The 21,297-nt window shown below is 39.9% G+C and overlaps 1 protein-coding gene across 2 annotated transcripts in view; it reads right to left on the bottom strand.

The window, feature by feature from the left end:
• The window catches only part of SUCLG2 (succinate-CoA ligase GDP-forming subunit beta), a 107,851-nt gene extending 88,514 nt beyond the window's left edge, over positions 1-19,337 (bottom strand). The window contains exon 1 of one of the 2 annotated variants that reach the window (XM_050312948.1): positions 19,227-19,337. In XM_050312948.1, the coding sequence (XP_050168905.1) occupies positions 19,227-19,310 (84 nt within the window). In that variant the 5' untranslated portion in view covers positions 19,311-19,337. The remainder of the gene's footprint in view (positions 1-19,226) is intronic. The other variant, XM_050312949.1, reaches the window with a different exon arrangement.
• Between the last annotated feature and the right edge of the window lie 1,960 nt (positions 19,338-21,297).

Below are 21,297 nucleotides of genomic sequence, written 5' to 3'. Positions count from 1 at the left end.
GACAAACTGCTGGCCTGGCAGACAGCCACAATCAATTCTTGGTTCCTCCTGAAGTAAGAAGCACAGCATGCAAGCTAGTGCTACATATTTAGCTATGTTAGACAAAGAAGATTATTCACTATACTAATACCTTGATCCCTAACAGCACAATAAAAAAATATTATCCTAATGCAACTTTAGACTGAAAAAAAACAACCCCTCCATGCTAAAGTCTTTCAATAACACATCCTTTCACAACACTCAAGGTTTACATGCTGAGTTGTCTCAAAAACAACCCCCCATCTGTTGTGTTCGCTTTGAAACACAGCACAAAAGACACATAAAGAAAATACAAACCCATCTTTTACAGAATATAACTGCATGTTTTCTGCAGAAGTGACTCCCACAGAAGTTAAGCGGTTACAAATAGCTCAGAACGACACATTTTACATCCTTTTATCCCTAACCTGATTAACATATTTTAGAGGAACAAAATGCCATTGTCAGCTGGCTCTATGGCTATCTTGAATTCTACACATCATACAGACACCTCAGCATGATTTATATTCCTCCCTGCTATTCACAGACAATATGTTATTACAGTTACGCAATACTTCAAATGTAGGGTCAAAATTTAAAGTCACTTTCATAATTGTTGACATTTAATTTGTTTTCCTATTATAAATTCTCTGCCAGGCTTTAACAATTACTATTTCAGGATCATTTCCACAAAGGGATTAACACAAGGGGCCAAGGGGGACCCTTAAGGTTTATCTAAAAATTTCTACACTTCAGAAATACAGCTGATAAAATTTTGGTCACTGATTTTATAATTAAACAACAAGTCTTCAAAGTAGTTTTTATTCATAATTTAGAACAGTAAATCCTTTCACATGTATGCATTACCGAGCCTGATCTAAAGCAAATAAATAAGAAGGAAAATATTCAAACAATTTCATTCTGGGGAAGACTTTTGTTGTTGTTTCTTGACAAAAGTCTCGTTCAACACAAATTTCTTTCAAAAGTTCTATTCAGGTAGGAATTAATTAGTTCAGGAATTCGCAATGCAGCACAGTGTGTCAACTGACACCTCCACTGCTCAAGGCTTAAGTAATAAAAAATAATAAAAAATAAATAAAATCAATAAATAAAAATAAACGGCAAGGCTTAAGTAATAAAATCTTTTAAGGAATCTCTTCAATAATATGGACTGCAAAGGGTCACCACCTAATAAAGTCACCTGTGATAACTCCCAATGTGTGATGGATATAAGAGAATATGTTTTTGTGGAATGTAATAAAGAAAAATTCAAACTAAAGGATTTAGTATTTTGAAAGAAAATTCTTATAAAAAGGCTAAAATAAATATAATTCATTGATCTGCTAAAGACTTCCAACAGATCTGGTATTACTACAAGAAAAAATAGCTTTCATGTGAGAATTTGGTGTGTTGTGCATTGATGTATAACACTGTAGATGCAAAGTAGCTCTTATTTGAGATTAAGATCTGTCTGATAAGTTGAAAGGCGTGTTTTTCTTTATTTTTTAAACCACAAATAAGCTTTAAGAATAAATCAGTTCATAAAACTAAGAAAACCACCACTAGTAGCACACAGCAAATAAAATTTTGTTATTTAAAATAATAAAGCTTTTAGGAGGAATTAAATTCATCCTAATAAGATATATCTTCAGATTAAATTTCTAACATAAGTGCTTATCAAAGCGATTAATATACTTAAATAGGGCTCTTTTATAACTGATAACATTTCCTCAGAGCCTGACAACAGCTTCAAAAGTCCCAAAAGTCAAATAAGTGTAACAAAAGGCCTCGACTAAACAGTAACACAAAGTGAGATGAAAGCAGAATTATTCAATCAAGTACAAGTTTCACACCAGATTCCCTCCTGCTGGCTTGAATTATCTGGCATTTTCCAAAAGCATGAGGAATTAGTACTGGTCAGGTTTGCCTCTAATCCTCCTCCCCTTCTGCAACCTCCAAGACTTTTGTTACCAGTCACAATCACACTAATGTGGACCAAAAGTCTGTGAAGTGAGGGGCATTTCAGAAAACTGCTGTTACCAATTCATTCTGAACAAGGTTTCTGTTCCACGTTCCTTCTTCGTGTGACCAAAGAGCATGTTTGGTCCAACAGCACCATTAAATGAGTGGCCCACACATCAAGAAATCAAAGTTCTCATTCTGATCATCTTGGCAAGGTCAGGTGTTACAGAACTGTATCAGTGGTTTATTGATGACTGCTAGAAAAAAAAATTGATTGTTCATATAACCTGCATAATCTCTTATTTACCACCTTTTTGTTTGGTGGGGTTTTTTTGTATCAAACACCAAGTACTTTACACAAATAATGTATTTGGAGAGCAGTTGCATTATTCTTCCACTCTCCACTTGTCACATGGCCAAACAAAAAAAAAAATCGCATTATTTAAATAATCCAGGCTAAAAATAACAACAGGAGGGGAACTACATTTTCTAGCAGAAATTTGCTTCAAAATAAATAATAATAATAAAAAAAAGACAGATTTAGAAAACACTGCAACAGAGAGACATAGTTGTGCTTATATATGCAGCATTAACTACTCTGATGTACCACATCTTTCAGATGACCCAGGAGGTATCTTTTGAGTGCTTGCTTTTGAAATAAGAAAACACACACACATAAAACCAGGAGAAACTGTCTTAACACATTCACCAGAAGTTTGCAAGTTGCATGTTAACGACTTCAGCAAAACTCTGCTCGGAAATAAACGTTCCATATAACCACAAAACATGAGCAGCACCAGTAAACCCAAACTGCATTAAATTATGTACTGATTATTTCTTATCTGAACCTATATGCTCAGTATAATGTGGTTTTTTTCATTCTTTGGCCTCCCTGGTAAAACATCCAAGACTGACTCCAAGACACGATTCCACATAAATGCTGCCATAAAGCATCTGCGCAGCAGGGACCAAGGAGTGTCACACTGGGGATAAACAGACGAGCTTTAACAAACAAACAAGAAGAAAACACCAAGACCACTTATTTAAAAAATAAATACTGAGGGGGTGGGGGTGCTTTTTGCAGCCAAATCACCTCATAGCTGAGCTTTACTCCTGTGGCAGTGGAGCAACTGAAGCTCAGGACAGGAACATTTTTAGCCAGCAGTGTCATCAACCACTGGGACTTTGCACTTACACTTCAACTCAGTAAGTTACTGCTAGAGGATAAGTCTCCTCCAAAAAGCAAAACCAAATTAAAATAATTTCTGAAAATTACCTACCTACCTGTAGAATTCAAACCTTAAGCCATAGTGGATTTTTTAATAGAAAATAGAATAGAATAGAATCATTTAAATCTGTTTGATAACAGGTATATGAAGAAACCGTCAGAAAGAATAACTGAAAGGTGAAGTCTGACAACCAACCAAAGGTTCAAATTATAATCTCTATTACAACCAAGACCTTTTGGTCTCAATAAAATTAAATTTCATAAAATTCTGTGCCATTTAATGCCTAATTCCACATGGGACTACCTTGGCTAACCATCCACAACTAAGTATTTCACTGTATCAGGTCCTGTGATGATGTTTACATAATTTCCCTTTAAAAAAACCCCTAACCTTAAATATTTATTTTCTCTTGGCAAGACTCTTCAGGTCAAATCTCTACTTTTGGAAAATGCCAAATAATTCTAACCAGGGGAAGAGGATTTGATGATAATCAGCACTATTAAAGAAAACAGAATCACCACTAAGCAAATTTCTAAGACAGTTGAACATCCCTTGACACAACCATATAACTTGAGCAGCTCTACTTTTTACATTAACATTGTTTTATGCATTTTATTGCAGGACTGTTAAAGGAAGACACACCTCAACATCATCCCACATTCCTTTTTCATTCATAGTCCGAATGGAAGCCAATATTAACATCCCAAAACAAAAATGGATTTCTTAAAAGCATCTGACAGTAAAGCTGGTCAAATAAATGCCTCCTGCTTTTCTGCTCCTCTGCTGCTCCACTGAAGTCAAGTAGCTGTAACTATGCTAACAGATCCTGTGCCAGTTATGAAGCCGCTCTAGCAATGCAAATTTTCTCTGCAAGAATGCAAATTACATGTCAAATGTGTACAGCATCACGTTTTATAAATCTGGACTCTCATTGTAATGGTTATATTGGAAATAAGTCATCTGGGAAGAAAACCTATGGTGTTTTTGAGGGAGTCTTTCAGACGTATTCTGTGTCTGAAATTAAAAGGAAGCGTGTTTAGTATATCTGATCTAAAATAAAAGTCTGCCACCAAAAATCTATTTGCTTAGCCAACACATTCTACAGCATTCCAGTTTATTCAATTTGTGCACTCTGACCTGTAATACAATTCCAAGCACATAAGAAGGGAAACAGATACACAAAGATGACAGTAATGAAAGAGCACACTGTCCATCAATATGAGGAATAAACCTTTATTAAAGTTATTGACATACAACCTCTATAATTGACAAAGATGTAGGATTTCCTATCAAAAAGAAACCATCGGAAATACAACTAAACTGAGTATTTTCACATAAAGCACTTCAGGTATGAGGACATTTTATTAGGTCATATACTTAAAATATACCACATAGGCCACTGAAAACAAACTAAAACACTTATTTCAGTTTGCTGGTAGTGCCCATGAAATGAGTTAACCTGACAAGAAACAAAAATTTAGAAAAAAGGCACCTCATGAAACAGAAGTTCATTGCAAATGTAAGTCATAAAAATCAAACCTATTCTCTGCAGGAAAGCAAGTCTTTCGAGCACAGAAGAAAATATAAGGACTCATGGTAGGGTTGATGGGTTGTAAGATCTGTCACACTGAGCCAAAGGACACATCCCCTGCTCTCCAAAGATGGCCAAAGCACAAACCTGCGGGTGCATTATGAAAAACAGGACAGCAAAGGTCCTTCTAAACTAACGTGCTGTTGGCTGCCACAAAACCAGTCATTTTCATCCTCCAAAGCAGAAGTTGCTCTCCAGGTCATCCTGTTGAAAAGCCACAGAGGAAACCATCTCCCATCACCATCCCAAAATGCCCACTCTAGCTGGGATACCATATGGCAGTGAGGTCCCTTCGGTACCAGCAAACATCAGCAGCTCATCCAATACTGAGCATTAGGATCAAAGTCTCCATCTAAACTTCCGTGATACATTTATGTAGGGATACAACTGAGTCTGTGAGTTAGTTTAGGCAGAAGTCTTGAGTATTTTGCTGACAAAACCAGATTTTCCATACCTTTGTTCACAGCAGTTAGGAATTGCTTATTTCTTACAGTCTGCATCAAAACACCATTAGCAGACTTGACCTTAAACCTGAGTCTTGGATTTTAAAAATCTTCTGCAGGTGTAGCTGAAGACCTTTTAATAGTTAGGTTCCATTATTTATTCCTACAAATGGGAATTTATTTTAACTGAACTAAAACTAAACCAACACACAAACTCTAGTTGCCAGTTATAGGCCTTTTAGTTCCACATTTATTAATTCAAATATACCACACAAAATATCTTCAGCACTAAAATACAGTATATTTAAAAAAAAAACCCAACCAAAACAATTTCTCATTTCCCAGTTTTCTCAAGGCTACAGAATTTTGATGAATAAACTGTGGGGGCAATTTATTGTTTTATACCATTGAACCATATACTCCCTTTTCAGAATGAGTGAGATCTGTCATTGCAACTGTAAAGGTTTATGGAATTCAACCTCAAATAAAATAAAGTAAAAAAAGCCACAAGAAATATGCACCTCTGTTGTTGTTTACCAAAGCCAGACTGCCTGTTCTGGTGGACAATTATTACTATTCCTAACATCTATGATTCTTTGAAACAAGACAGCTAATTAACTAACTAAATGATTCTCTTCATAGACTCAAAAAAATACAGAAGAAAATTGAGGACCTGGTTATAAAAGGAGCTCATAATTAATATTATCATTAGGATTTCTACTGCTAAATTGTTTACAAAAATTAGACTCATGCAGTTGAGAGGGTGGCCCAAAAGCTTGGAAAGTGTCTTTAAAAACTTCAAAAGAGTAAAATAGGCCACCAGTTCTGCTCAGAAGGCCACATTACTGAACATGAGACTGCATTGCCTGTTGCAGATCAAGACAACATGAAGCCACTTGCTCAACTGCGCTTTTCCTTTGGAGCAATCACTCAAATTCACTGCAATTCACCATCCAGAAGAGTTAACACTCAGAAGAACCTTAGTTCTGAAGTCTACAGTTTAAAACAATCAAAGGATTTTTTTAATTACTATATTATGTGTTTGTGTCAGCATTTAAGTCTAGTTCATGCAATCAAAACAAGGGCTTAGTTAAATCTTCCCCTGAACACTTGCCCATAGTTCAAGGAAAAGCCAATTCCTCTTGTCACAATGCACAGTTCCCTTTTAACAGGAGCCACTGCAAAGCAGAGATAGGAAGGCAGGAATCACAGTGCATCACAGTAGGAAACATAAAGATGGTGACAAATATCAAAGAAATGAAGGCAAGAGTTTTTTTTAAACTAGTAACATGTCAATTTTAGAGAAGGAAGCTATTTTAACTGAAATGCTAAAGAAGGGATATTTAGTCATCTCATCCATTTATTTAAGAGAAACTACTTTTCTTCCATCACCAGGCAGCAGTGATTATTCTAATGCAGCATAATAAAGCAAGGATATAAACCACAGATTACCTACCTGTAGATAACAAAGCACACTAAACTAATAGATGCCAGTTGACATCACTCATCTGTTGAGAAAGGCAGTCACCAATTACCAGCAGAACGATAATTTGTTTGTTTAATGATTATGCTAATTTACTGAACTCTCATTAGACAGATACACAGGCAGTATTGATGAGTTCCATAAGGCATTATAAAGTATGGCTGAATTATTTCAAAACAAATTAAACCAGAAAATACTGTACACTATTTAAAGGGATAATAAAAGCCTGGTAGGGAGTAAATCCCCCGGGTTTGCTTCAGCAGCAAACTTGACCTGGGAACTCATCCCCAAGGGCCTTGGACCCTCCTAACACAGGTGAGGGACTGAACCCACGTGGTGTGCAATGCCAGGGCTCTTCAAACCCTGCAGGGGCACGTGGGCACCTGCCACCACAGCTCTGCTCCACCAGGGAGGGAAGTGGTGTCCAGGTGAGGCACCAGCTCTGCTGAGCTCACCAGGCAGAGGCTGAAGGACTCGGATTAGGACACTGGAGAACACAGCACATTGCATTTTCCACCCACTGTACCTGCCTGTTATTGGTACTAATAAATTCTAACCAATCCACAGGAACAGGGCAGTGAAAGCTGATTCATCTGCAGATTTGGTGCGCTGCAAAATGGCCCTGAAACCAAAAGCAACTATTAAACTTTCCACTCACGATTCCTCTTTGCTTTGTGTTGGGGCTGCATCTAGTTTCTCTTTTTATCTCTTAATAATTTTAAGTTCCTAAATTAAGAAGGAAAGAGAAATTGGTTTTTCACTCGAGAAAGGAATCACTACAAGCAATATCTGTCAATTTGTAATCATTTATTCATACACAATTTAAATGAGAAACAATATTAAGTTTTCCTTCAAATTTCAGGTCTTGCCAAAGGAGTTTTATTTCAATAATATCATAGAAATGAACAGAAATTTCTATCAAATAAACACCTATAAAATACTCTCTACATGATATGGCTATATGTGCCACATTTCTGCTTTTTAAGAAGAAAATACAAAGTCAGACACAAGAGACTGCAGCAGGGTGCATTTTTAGGCAGAGTAGGAAGGTCTGACATTTATGTGTAATACAGGACAGTTCAAAGTAGCAAGATCCTGCAGAAACCAATTATAAAAAGAACAGTTTCAACCTCAACCTGAACAGCCTACCCAGAATGTTAAAATTAACCTGGGAGAGTGAATGATTTAACTAAAGAAATAAGCCTACTGGATTTGACCCCAAAGTCAAGTCATGAATCAAACTCCCTCACTCTCCCCCGATTTCCTCACTGAAGTGGGTGAACCTTCCCAAAACTCACTCACTAGCTGAACTGTCAACTTTCCTAGGTAATTGAATCTAAAAATACGTGGCTCTGTTCAAGCTTTTTAAGATGAAAATTCAAATGTCATCATGACTGGGGGGACTGAGCATTTCACTCACTACCCACTACCTCAAAGTTAACGTGACATACTCGTGAGGATTTATCTCTTCCACCTTCAAAACAACATTCGATTCCACTAAAAAACACATTGAACTGCAATGACATATTAATCAATATATATTAGGAAACATATAATGATAGATCAACATCCCTCTTTATTTCTGATTCAGAGTTTTTTTTACCTCTCCCACTGGTGGGATCCCTTGGCTGGGAAAGGGGAACATCAGGAGTGTGTCCATCAGTTCTGAAGCAGCTGGGTGCTGTCGAGGCTTTCTTGGCTTTATTTATCTCTTTCATTAAAGCCCACCTCCTAAATCTTTCCACAGTGGCTCCAACAGAAAACAGGACAATTTTTCTGTGCTTTAACAAATTTCACATCTCGATTATGTCTTGGATATTTCACAGTATTACAGATAAAACAGTAAGGATAGGAAATGTACTCAGGGTGGAAGTGGGACTGAAAATCCTGCCTGCAACCTTAACAAAATGCAGTGACTCCCTTAACAGTTCTCCTGAATGTTCCTGCTGCCTCTCCACTGCAAAAAACACTTTTACTTCCAGCGTTCCAAAATGTTTGTCCTACTGTGTTCTTTTGATTTTATCTTCTACTCCTCCTTGTCCTTTTATAATCAGTCTGATTGCAAACTGATTGATCCCAGGCTTAACCTCTGCGCTCCCCTGGAAATGATGTAGTGTGATGTGATGTTCCTAAACTGCAGAACTCAGTTGGGTCATTAGCTCCAGAAAGCACAAATGAAACTACACAATTCTGTTCCAATGTGCCTTTAAATCTCATTTACAAACTCAGCATTCTGATTTATCCTTCTGTTTACTTCTCATGCAAGGAAGCAGAGACAAGAATGAACTTGAAGCAAGTCCTTCACTCATTGCAGATTTAAAGTCTCCAGTAATGATTATACTCTATAGACTTATTTACAGCTTGCTTACTCTCAGGGATTTTGACAGTTATTCTGTAAATACACTCTCCTACCCACTAAGCTCCATTGTAAACCACCAGGAACATGCACAGGGTCAGACTTGAGCTCCTTCTGTCATCCTTATTGTCCTTATCTCACAAAACCAGAATCTGAGCCCCCATCCTTGTGCACTACAAGGCAGATCCTAGCAGCCACCACCTGGATGATCTGTCTGGTGCCTGCAGGAAGATATGCTTTTGTGAGGACCACAGTCCTCAAAAGTGAAAGAGGAGATGGTGGAAGGATTGTCCTCTTGAACAGTACGACCCTGACCTCACTCCTCCATTTCCCACACCTTGCCAGCACATTGTTGAGTAGCTCTTCCAGTCAGGTTGCTACAGATTGACCTCCAAATTAAGCAGGACATCACCAAATCCCTGAAAACCCACATCCTGCTCCCCACCCAGGGGAGCATTCAGGCCTCTATTTAAATGCAAACAGCAAACTAAAATTTCTGCAAATTAACTGACAGCACGCTTCTGGCAGGAAGTTCTCGGATGCTTTTTGGTCAGTGTGTAAATACTTCCTGAGCAGAGCTGAGCACACTCCCACCCACCCCAGGCTTCACCTGAGCAGTCAATCACTGGCAACTTTGGAAAACCCAGCTGAAACATGGCAGATGCTTTCCTTATTCAGCAGGATTGCATAAAACCTGCCTGGTTTGACCAACATGCCTGAGGTCACACCACAAACAGGGTGTCCCAAAACAAAGCCACCTGTCCAAACACCAAGCTGCCAGTCCACCTGAAGGGGCAAACTCATGCCCTCCCTTCTTACTTCACAGATTGTTTGCAAACAGTTTCTCCTTGCATTTTTAAACCAAAATTGAGCAGAATAAAACAGTATTAAAATGACTTACAAGCCTTTGCTTGGGTAAAGGAAGAAGAACGTGAACTCACAGATTCAATTTCTGCCTTTGTCAACGTGCCCACCATCAGAAGCTCTGTTTTGCATTAGTAATTAATTTTAGTCAAATTATGTTCATTTTTGCTTTTTTAAACTTCAAAGCTTCAAGAGAAGCTTACTTTCCTGACCTAAAATGTAAGGCTTTGAAGTATTTGATGAAAATAAACTCAGTACCATACACACCTGTATAATTAGTTGTAGAAAACATCATAAAATACATTCTCTGCCTTGGCAAGTGAAAGGAGATTGTTGGTGATATGCACCACACATTCAAAAAGTGAAATAAACCATCTTCTCCCCATAAATCAGAAGTATTCTTTTATTTTAAATATCTTCAGGGGAAATTTAATATATTTTGGTCTCATCTTAGAAAAGTGTTTAATTTCCTAATTTTTTACAAGATTAAAACTATGCTTTTACCCAACCATGAAGAAATGCTCTAAATAGTAAATATAACCAGGAAAAAATAAATCTAAAACTCTCTTAGCACCAAACACGAGACAAAGTACCCACTATCAATTTTTTTGTGTACTGCATCCTAATTAAGCTTCCTGAATCATTAAAAAACTCAAAGCATTGTCAATGGGTTGAACAGAAATGTGTCTTAATTCCTATCTCAAGTAATCATATCTATCAAAGAAGCATTTCACGCCTACCATACCCTGGAAGAATACTTTTTCAAGTGTTAGAAGTCAGTGGTATTTTAAGAAAAACACTCATAAAATGCCAATTTCGACAGTTTGAGCTCTGTTTTTCATCACAGAGAAGCAAACGTAAACCACATAACCACAGTTTTTCTGTTCCAGCTCTTTAATAGTTGAAGTCAAATCATGGTAATTTCCATGCTGCCAACTATGTCATCACAGATTATGACTTTGAGCACTGAGCAGTATAACACTCCCAAGCAACAAAAATGCAAATCCCCAGGGCAGTAAAGAAATACAGAATGGTATCTACAGAAGTAGTTCCACTGCACACCTAAGTCATGCCTGGCTCATTAAACCAGTGCAGAATTGACTGTAACAGTTTCTGTCCTGGAGACAGCAAAAAAAAAAGACCCTAACCCATTTTTTGTTTCAATGATCTGAATGCTTCATAACTTTTATCAGTAACAAGTCTTAGATTTAATTAGACCATTTGCCTTAGACTGACATGAAGCAGACAAAGACAGAAGAGACAGAGAGCAGAGCTGGGGAGAGACCAGAAACTGCCCAGAATAATCAGTGGGAGTTGGGTTTTAATAGGAGGCCAAACATTAAGAACCTTCTTCCTTCCTTTGCAAGTAATTTCTTTATTACTATTTCTCCATTATCAACACTGGAAACTCACCATGCTGCCACTCCCAAATCTCAAAGCAAGTTTAGCACACTAGAAGCAGTATCATCACATCATCAAAGACTGATCTTCCCCATCTGACAGACTGACACCTCTTCCATGTTTTTAACACCTTGGACAGACTATGGGGCAGCTGGAAGATTTTGGAACTGACCAAAATAACTCCCTATTAGCACTAACAGAATATTCCCTGAGGAGACATAGAAAACATCCCAAACACACAGGTTATGCACCACAGGTTTCTACACTTGGTTGATGCCTTGACGTAAAAAGATCTGTACAGCTCCTAAAACCCAAATGTATATGGGCAGTACACATCAAGTAAATGTACATCACAAGTAAATTAAATGTAGCCTTAAAAACCCCCAAAACAGTCAGTGTGCATAGTTCTGAATGGCATGATAAACTTGCTAAAACATATAGCCTGACTATATGGAGGGAGAGCAAGGAAAAGTTTAATCCCATGGAATAGAACTTCCAAGCCCAAAGGATGACATTACTTCAGTGATGAAGGAAATTGGAACTATGCCCAGCCTTGTTTCTCATGCCTCACTGAGGCCCATGCTGTATCCATGGAAATAAGCAACATCCACTGCTCTTGCCCAGCTTCCAAGGCAGACATTTCACCAGGGAGAGCTGTGGGGTCCCTGACCAGCTCTCCCTTGTTTGCACACACGAGGTCCAGCTGTGTCAGTCGTGTCTCCTGTTGTGGGCTCCTCAGTCATCTGCACTGGGAAGTTCTTATCAAAGCCCTCCAGAAACCTCCTGGATCACTTGATTACTTGTGCCCTCCTGGGCTGTCCCTGCAGCAGATACTGCAGGGAACCAAGTCCTCTGTGAGGAGCAGGGCCTGCAAAGATGAGGCTGCCTCCAGGTGTCTGAAGCTTCATCTGATTCTTGCTGGTGGAGCTGCAGAACATGCACAACAACACTGTCAATAACCATGGTCTGCCCACTAAACCTGACCCACAGGTTCTCAGACGTGTGATCCACCCTCCCTAGATGGAACTCCAGCATTCCAGCTGCTCTGGAATCGTGTTCTATCACTCCACACCATGTTTAAAGCAAGCTCTAAATATCTGTTCCTCTACTTCCAAAATTTATGGCGTTACTTTAGACTATTTTAAATCTGAGCCATTTAACCGAAAAACAAATCTAGGCTGAAACTCTGCATGAAAGAATTCAATTAAATAGATTCACTGTTTCCAATGTGTTTGCAGTCACAGAACTGAAGAAGCTACAAAAGTTAAGGGAAAATACATTTCTCATGCCATCTTCAGACCTTAAGCAACTACTGTGATGACAATAAAAGGGATATGGTGGCTTTTAATAGCCCTTTCCTCTATAATTATCATAAGTAGCTGTATTTTTTAACTATACTCATCATTGTTATCCGTATTTGCACATATAACTCTTCCCATAAGTGGAAACTCACTGATATTTTTATGCCAATATTGTGCATGAACAACTCTTTTTTTTTCCTTTTTTTTTTTTTTTTTTTTGCACAAGGCAGTAACTGCTTTCTTGGCTGGCATGAAATTAGCAGATGTCAAATTAAACTGTTCTTTTGTCCACAGATCCCTCAGAGGAAGATATCAAAAGAACGATGAAGTGTTCCATTAGTAAATTGTGTCTGGTTTTTAATTTGCAGCTTCATATTTTTCAGTCAAAAGTCTTGGACAAGCAGACAAACCTAACAAGCATGATCAAAAATCTCCCTTCATTTTCCATTCCTCCTGACAATTCTTAGAAAACTTTCACATCTCACAAAGAATTTAGGTGGACAAGAGTTAAGACATCAAAGGTGTGTGAGTGATTCTATCTCCTCCTTACACAGACTATTTTTCATGGTTTACATTCCTCAAAGTCTATCTACTCTTGTAATACCTTGCTGTTTTCCATCTTCCTCAGTTATTGTCCCCAAGAGCTTCCTTATTGCTCCAGAATCTTTACAAACACACTGTACAAATGCATGTTTAAAGTTGCTGCTACTGATTCTTTCAAAATACCCACCCCTGTTCAGGCAAATAAAACATTTCCATTTATAATTAAATCATCAAAAAAAAAAAAAAATCCTTTTGTTCCAAACTAGTGAATACCCAAGGTCATTATTTTGCCTGTTGCACCTTTTTTAAGGTAGTCATCTGTAATGTTTTCTTGAGGCTTCAAAGTAAAGGTACAGAACTAAGGGAAAGCAGAGGAGCTCTCAGGCCACCTCCTTCCCAGGAATGCTGGTGGTGTCAATGGGGACCAGAAAGAAGCTCATTTGGCCCAGTGACAGGCCACCTCTGCCTCCAGCTCTGCAGATGCTTTCACTGTCTAAGGCACAGAAACTACATGGGAAGAAATTCTCCCCTGTGAGGGTGGGGAGGCCCTGGTACTACCCATGTGCAAGGTAAATAAACCCAAATGAATGATAATGAATCACTTACAAGACATTGAAAAAGCACTTGTATTAAACAAAACAGTCTTAGAGTGAAATACCCCAACTCACATCCATGCCCAGTGCAGTTGTGAGTGCCCAGAGCTTTCTGATTTTAGATTCAAAGTTGATACACTCTCAGCTCACCTCAGAAATAAAACAAAATGTAATTCAATTTTGAAATATGCTCTTGTAGTTTAGGAAAACCAATGAGCAAACAGAGACCAGGCAGGGGACAGGAAGAAAAAAGCTCATGAGTAAATCTGTTCAACAAATCAGCACTTTCTAAACAAGCAAACAAACCAAACCAAGTGAAACTCAAGAACTAGCATTAACTGACCATATTTTGTGCCATCAGTATAAAACATTAACTGAAGATCTGAAAAAAATGCTCCAACAAGTATTTCAATTTCCTCACAGTTAACATTTAGCCACTAATTATACAAGAACATCACCATCAGCATAACATCATAAACAAACTAAGACACCAGTCTTGGGTTTTCATCTTCATTACCATATTAAAGGAGGGCTTCAGCTCAGTTCAGAATGTGTTTTAAGGATCAATCATGCAACAGAGACTTCAAGAGCATAGCACAGCTCCACTATTAAGGAATTTTTCACAATAGTCACTCTTAACTTCATTTCATGCCCACTCCTGCTGTGTTATCTAGTTAAAATGAGATCAATAGCCAGCTATTAATTATGGATCAATCTTTAATTACCAGTTCCAAAGTTACTGTCATAAGCAGTTGCACAGGCACCATGATTTCTGTCCCGTGTTTTATTAAAATGCTGTGGAAGAGGTGAGCATGAGCTGAGTCACAGATGTTTGGAAACTGCTTTTCTCAGCAGAGAGTATTGAAGGAGGAAATTTTCTGGAGAAAATCCTTAGGGTACATGCTCAAAGCTGCAGATGATGGTCTCAAACATGCACAGAAAAATTGGACTGGCCAAGGCAATAATGAGCAGAGTTACTCACTACAGGTGTTGTCAACAGCAACAATAAAAATCTATCAATAAAAATCATCCTGGAACTTTACCTGGGAGTGAGCCCCCAAAACAGGGAGGGGGAGAATCTCATCCCTAAGCATTAAATGAGTACATTTCCAATTTTTGCTGAAAATGAACCTTCCAAACAAGAGAGATGATAATACAGCAGAGAAATTATCTCCTTCTAAGAAACAAATAAACCCCAAGTGTTTCTAAACCCTCATCTCACTTTTCTGTATCCTCAGAAGAATCTCAGTATCTTCACACATTCTTCATAGCATCCCTCTCGGGAGTGAACAGCCAGAAAGACCAAATGAAAAAAAAAGGATAAAAAAATAAAAGTTGCTACATACACTGACACTACTCCAGAGAAAAACAGGAGGAAACAGTAACTCAGATACCTGTAAAGAAAACACAGTTTGTCTACTGACACTTCATCTAGTTCCTCAGGAGGTAGATCAATAAAAAATAGAAAACCACTTGCTTTTATACCAAAAACTTTAGCCAATCCTAAACATACCCAAGGAAGGTAAGGAGTCTCTTTGGGTAAAGTGTTTGGAAGTTCAGATGGAGGGTCAGGAGGAAGGGTTTACTCATCCACAGCCAGGTCTAGGACCACAGGTGTCCCTGCTAATTCTCCACCTAACGTCATATTCATGAAGGCTGTCTCTTCTTATCTAATTAGCCCTATCCCCTGATTGTACCCCCATGAGGTGCAAAGGAAGGTAAATCAATGCAGCAAATTGCAGCTTTTCTACTTCAAGACAAAGCTGTGAATATCTGTGCCACAGCCAGACTGCTCCCAAGGTAGAAGTTCCACCAGCATAAAACTCACTGAAAAATTAACAAAATATGAATTTTAAAAAAAACCAAATCACAGTCTGAGGTTATATTTATGTTTTCATTTCCTTCTTTCATCTTAAAATAGGATTCAATAACCATGTGTTTAATGGAACTGCCGGGGAGGAGTGGGCCAAACATCTGCTCCACTTTGGCATTTCAGTTTTGTCTGGAGTTTGAAGAGGGCTTTCCTGTCATTTGGTTGAGGTGCTTACAGAAAAAGCTGTTTGTGAAAGTCTGTAGGCTCGTGTATTTCCTGCCTCTAAACGTAAAACCTCGAAAATTATAGCAAAACTGCCAACCAGGAAAAGCCAAATAGGGAAACAGTCCAAACCTTCAAGAAATTTTCAAGAACTTCATACAAAACTAAGAAAAAAAATAAGTCTGGCATTGAAGTAGCTTCTGAAGTCATGAATTGAAAAGTTTTCAGTAACGTTTTGTGTTGCATGGAGGATCAGCTACCGCAGCTGATAAATTCTTAACGATGACACAACTTTCTCTGTTCAATGTTAATGAGGCTTCACAGGCATCCAAATCTAGGAACTGAAGGTATCTGCAGGGAGCAACCTTGCACAGTTCCCTATTTCTAATATCTGCAGCATTCAGCAGATTTTAGAACAGGAATATTGTTTAATTCCATCTTCCTGCCCTTGCCTTTTTTTTTTTTTTTTTTAATCTTTTCCACACACATGGAATTTAGACGTGTTCTGGCAGGACTGAGGCTTGCTTGGAAGGCTGGGATAGGGTCCATAACACACCAGTCAACATGGTCACTCTATTCGAAAACCGGAGAGTTACCTTGAGCAGTTTTTTTTTTATGATTCTGATTTAATTGTTCCTCATTTATATTCATCGCTGAATTCCGCTGCATCTGAAGCTATTTTGAAAACACAGCATTCTCCCAAAGGGCCCAATCCAACTCCCATTCAAATAAACAGCCTTCAGTGGAGCCTATTTGTTGCCAGCCAACAAGATTGAATTCTGCAGCGGAGTGGTCCCTGGAGCGTTTGTCACAGCTCTTTACAAATATTGCTCCAGCAAGAGCGGGTCTAAATACGCTTGTCCACACGCTCTGCAGACAACTGAAATCTATCTTTTATCTTCTTAGAACACTTGGTCAGATTTAAACTCCAGAAGCACAAAGAACTGAATCTAGCACAAATACAAAAAGCAAAACGAGCAAAAAAATGTTTAACAGCTTTAAAAGGTAAAGAGCCAAAGGGAAAGCAGAAGGACGATAAAATATTTTCATGCCATAGGATCAAGTACCATTTATTCCAACCCTAAAATGAAGTTACATGGGAAAACGTGTGGGGGCAGATTATAATGACAGCATACAACCAGACTTCCCAAAAAAACTTGTTCCAGCACAACTATGAACATCAACAGTTTTGAAATAATAAGACATTTTGCAACAGAGTGTTCAGACACCACTCCAATCGTAAGTCACAAGGGTTATGAGGAAAGATTTTAAATCTCACCAAGAATCTCCTCACACACAGTTCCCAAAACAACAAAGTTTAGAGAGGATGTAAATGAGAAATACCAGTCTTACAGAAGACCCTTATCTGTGAAAAGAACAATGTGACGGGCTTTGAGGGCAGGTTTTGATGGTTTATGGTAAATAAGTAAAGTAACAGTGTAACTTCTGGTCTGAGCCAAGGAAGGAATGATACAAATGAGAAAAACTCTTTCAAAGGATCTTACTCTTGTATCCTTTATCCTACTTTGTAGCGCAGAAAAGCAGGCTCTGGCTGATCAACTTGTTTGTAGCTTAAAGTCTAAGGCAGGGGAAGATTAGGAGATTGTTTAGATGGGAGTTCTATTAGGTACCATTGCAAAACTGAAGACCTTTCTACAGCAAAGTGGTTTACTCTGAAATTAACAGCTTGATTTGTTGTTATACAGTATTGATGTGGCTCTTGAAAAAAGCCTAGTTGGAAAGCACAGATCTTGGGAGATGCTCTCAGTATCTGTCAGAGTTCGGAAACAGAACAATAAAATGTGATTTATAATACAAGTTCAACATCTCTAGTTCAAAAATAATGCACAAATAAAGATATATTTTTTTTAAAGTTGGCCACCTTGATATCCTAAGAACACTCTTGAGAGTCTGAGCTGACACCCAGTGATTTCAGTGGGTAATTTATAGGGTTACTCCATGCCTTGAGAGATGATAGAATAGAGCATTAACTCCTAATTTCTACCTGTACCTCAAATCCCCACTGTGACACAAGATAAAGACAGGGCTTAAAACTGAGCTCAACCAAAACACCCTCTACACTGAGATGACTCTGTCCAGGCAATGCTCCACACTCCAGCCTTTCCAGGCCCTCCACATCAAAGTCCTACAAGAACAGGGATGTTACCTCCAAGTTCCTTATTGTAGGATCAGACTCCCGTAAATCACAATGGCAGGAATGCACCTTCAATATGCACCAAACACTGCTGGGAGTGACAACGCTGTTCATTCATATTAATATATTTAAATAGGAATATGTTTATATATAAATATGAATATGTTTACACACACACATAAACATCCTCTCCCTGTCTGTGTGTGTTTATATGAAATGGACACATCCTAAATCAACAAATCAATTGCACTGAATTGCTGAACCACATACCCAGCATTAAAATAGGAAAGCTGGGCAAAAAAGATTTCAGATTTAAAAAAAATCAAGCCAGCTAAATTCCTTCAGGTTAAAAGATAAACCACACAGAAGCAGTTGCACCACGCAATTCAAGTTCAGCACCAACGTCCCACTTTATCCAACAGCCATCCCACGCCGTGCACCTGCAGCCACGAGCGTTCCCAGTGGTGGCACCTGCGGAGCACAACCAGCCACACTTTGTTCCCTCCAGAGGCTCCTGTCTTAGGGAGAATACTCCTGCTCAGAAACGTGGGCCAAAGCAGTTCCCATGCAGCTGCTGATGATAAAAATACAAACTAAAGAAGCTGGTTGCCAAAGGCACTAGCGTTGCCTACTCTTGAGGTGAATAATGAACTCCTGCTACACCTCGGGAGAGCCCCTGAGCTCGAGCCCTTCCAGGAGGCCCTTTCACTCTTTCCCAGCACAGGTCTGAGGTCCAAGGCCACCAGGAATGCTGAGCTGTGACCGACTTTCCCGGTGGGCATCGCTCACCCCAGCCTGACCCCAGCCACCCGTGCAGAGCCAAAGCCAACCCGATGCTGCCAGCCGAAACGTGACTGGATAAACGGCACTGCTTCACTTCACTTCACTTCACGCAGTTGTGCTAATGAAACAACCAAGAGCAGTGAGGGCTGCAGGGGCAGGAGGCGCTCAGAGCTGGCGCCGCAGGTCACGCTTTTGAACCGCCCAGCCCTGACCCGGCGCCTCTGCCGCAGCTTCGCCCCGACCCCGCACAGCGCTGGGGCTCCCCAGGCTGGACGCGTCCTCCATCCAGCCGGGGCATCAGCAGCCCCAGCTCCGCCACGGCGGGAGGCGAAAGGTCCCTCCCGCTGCCAGACACGGGCGCGGAGAGCGGAGGCTGCGAGCGGGGAAGCCCCGCTGGGCGCGGGGGACGGGCGGTGCGGGCATGGGCTGCGGAGCGGAGGCTGCGGCGGCCGGGGCCGGTCTCACTCACCGGGAAGCCGCCCCGCAGGCGGGCGGATCGCAGGGCCAGGTCCCGCAGCACAAACCCCGCCAGCCCGGCCAAGGGAGCCGCCATCTTATCGCTGTCCCCGCCCTGCCCCGCGCCCCGGGCGGAAGCCCCGGCTGAGGGCGGAGAGGGAGCGGCGGGGCCGGTGCGGGGCTGAGGGGTCGCTGTGAGGGGTGTGAGGGGCTGCCTGTTCAGCCTCGAGGAGAGACGACTGAGAAGGGACCTCACCGATATGTCTCTTCTCGAGGCTGAACAGGCTCAGCTCCATCGGCCTTTTCCAAGAGAGATAACACACTTTGCCTCACACCAGCACCCCACGGTGCCGTCCGTGCCCACCCAGCCCCCGCAGCCCCTCACAGAGAGGGTGTGGAATCTCCCGCTCTGGGGATATTCCAGAGCTGCCTGGACACAATCCTGCGTGATTTACAATCACATGATAAACCCCGTGCCAGGTGACCTACTGTGGTCCCTCCCAGCCTGACTCATTGTGGGATTCTGGGATCCTGTGAAGGTTTGGGGTGACCATGCCGAGCATGCAGGACCAGGGGCCGGTGTCAATTGTTGGAATGGGCTGCCAGGGAGGTGGTGGAGTCGCCATTCCTGAAGGTGTTTAGGGAAAGACTGGACATGGCACTGAGTGCCCTGGCCTAGCTGACAAGGTGGTGTTCAATCAGAGGTTGGACTCAATGCATTATCTCAGAGGTTTTCCCAACCTGAAAGAGTCTGTGATTCTGTGAAAACCTGTTAGTTAAGGCCAAACCTGAGACACTGAATTTAAGCCCACCTGGGAGCCAGTGCCTAAGACCAGAACTGTGGTAGAGAGCTCATGACTCATCACATGGACATAAAATCTAACATTGGAGTTCCCAATCCAAGCAGAGGTTTCACGAAAGTGAGTCCCAGAAGCCAGATCTGCAAAAATATCCGTCCATCAGGAATGACTTAGGGGCTGGTGTGGACACACGTCTACAATCTGATGCAAACTCAAGAGTCAAATGGCCTGGTCTTTGCAGATATGGTCTCTGTGTCTGGTTATGGTTAATGCACACTTTGGATAATCTGCCTGTAAGTATTGGAGAGTTAACTTTAAATAGCTCACTTAAATTGTCCATTAACAATCATGCTTTGAAAAAAATAAATTGCTAAAATTGAGCAGTGGATGAGATACACTTGCAATTTTACCACAGTTCATATTAAATTCACTTATATGGAATCAAGCAGAGTTAGCATTATATGGAGGCATTAGTTATGCTGAACATTATTTATTTAGTGTTTTGTGATGAAATAGTTGGAAAAACAAAACAGTCAGAATCCCAGTCTTCTAGTCCATGTTGTGAGTGGAAACAGAGGAGAATGTACCTGTCAGTGCTTAGAATTCACATTCCCAAAAGTATTTTTTTACAAAAAAATCAGGACTCCCTTATTGGAATTTAATCAGCAAATAAATTATACTTCTATTAGGAAAAAAATATGCAATTTCATAAAAACTGAGGTGCCAGAAAAATCTGAAATTGAACACCTTTGTCTTTGTCATGACAATTTAAGTAATGTAATATGTTTCAATAAAGAATCTGAAGATGCAGCTTTTTGATAGCATTGAACAGTAATGTATGGTACCTAGTATTAAGCCAGGTACTACTATGTGCTTGTTCTTTCAGAATATTATATACTGCCTTTGGTATTATGATGGAGGAACTATAATTTCATTTTTAGTTTCATGACTGTGGTTCAGTAAGCACAGAGTTCCCTATTCATGCAGACTATTATGGCTGTCGGCATTAGGTTTATATATATAATAGGTATATAAGCTTTCAGATAATGTGTGTGAATAGCATGCAAGGTTATCATTTAATGCTATGAGGAGCACTTTCACTGCATAACATAAATAGTGGAGAACCTTCTTTACTCTATTTTTATTGTTTAGATTTAGGGGGAAAACACTGCAGATGTACAGTGTGGGTTAGTCACCAAGACATGATTTTTTGTGGATCTGTAGAGTAGAAGATATCTGACCTTTAAAGGAGAAAAGGTACAGAGATTCATTGTCTTCACATTC

Source organism: Myiozetetes cayanensis, unplaced genomic scaffold (genome assembly GCF_022539395.1).
Source record: "Myiozetetes cayanensis isolate MyiCay16 unplaced genomic scaffold, myiCay2020 scf18, whole genome shotgun sequence".
Taxonomy (NCBI): domain Eukaryota; kingdom Metazoa; phylum Chordata; class Aves; order Passeriformes; family Tyrannidae; genus Myiozetetes; species Myiozetetes cayanensis.
Note: the sequence above shows the minus strand (reverse complement) of the source record. Positions and strands in the feature narration are given on the sequence as shown.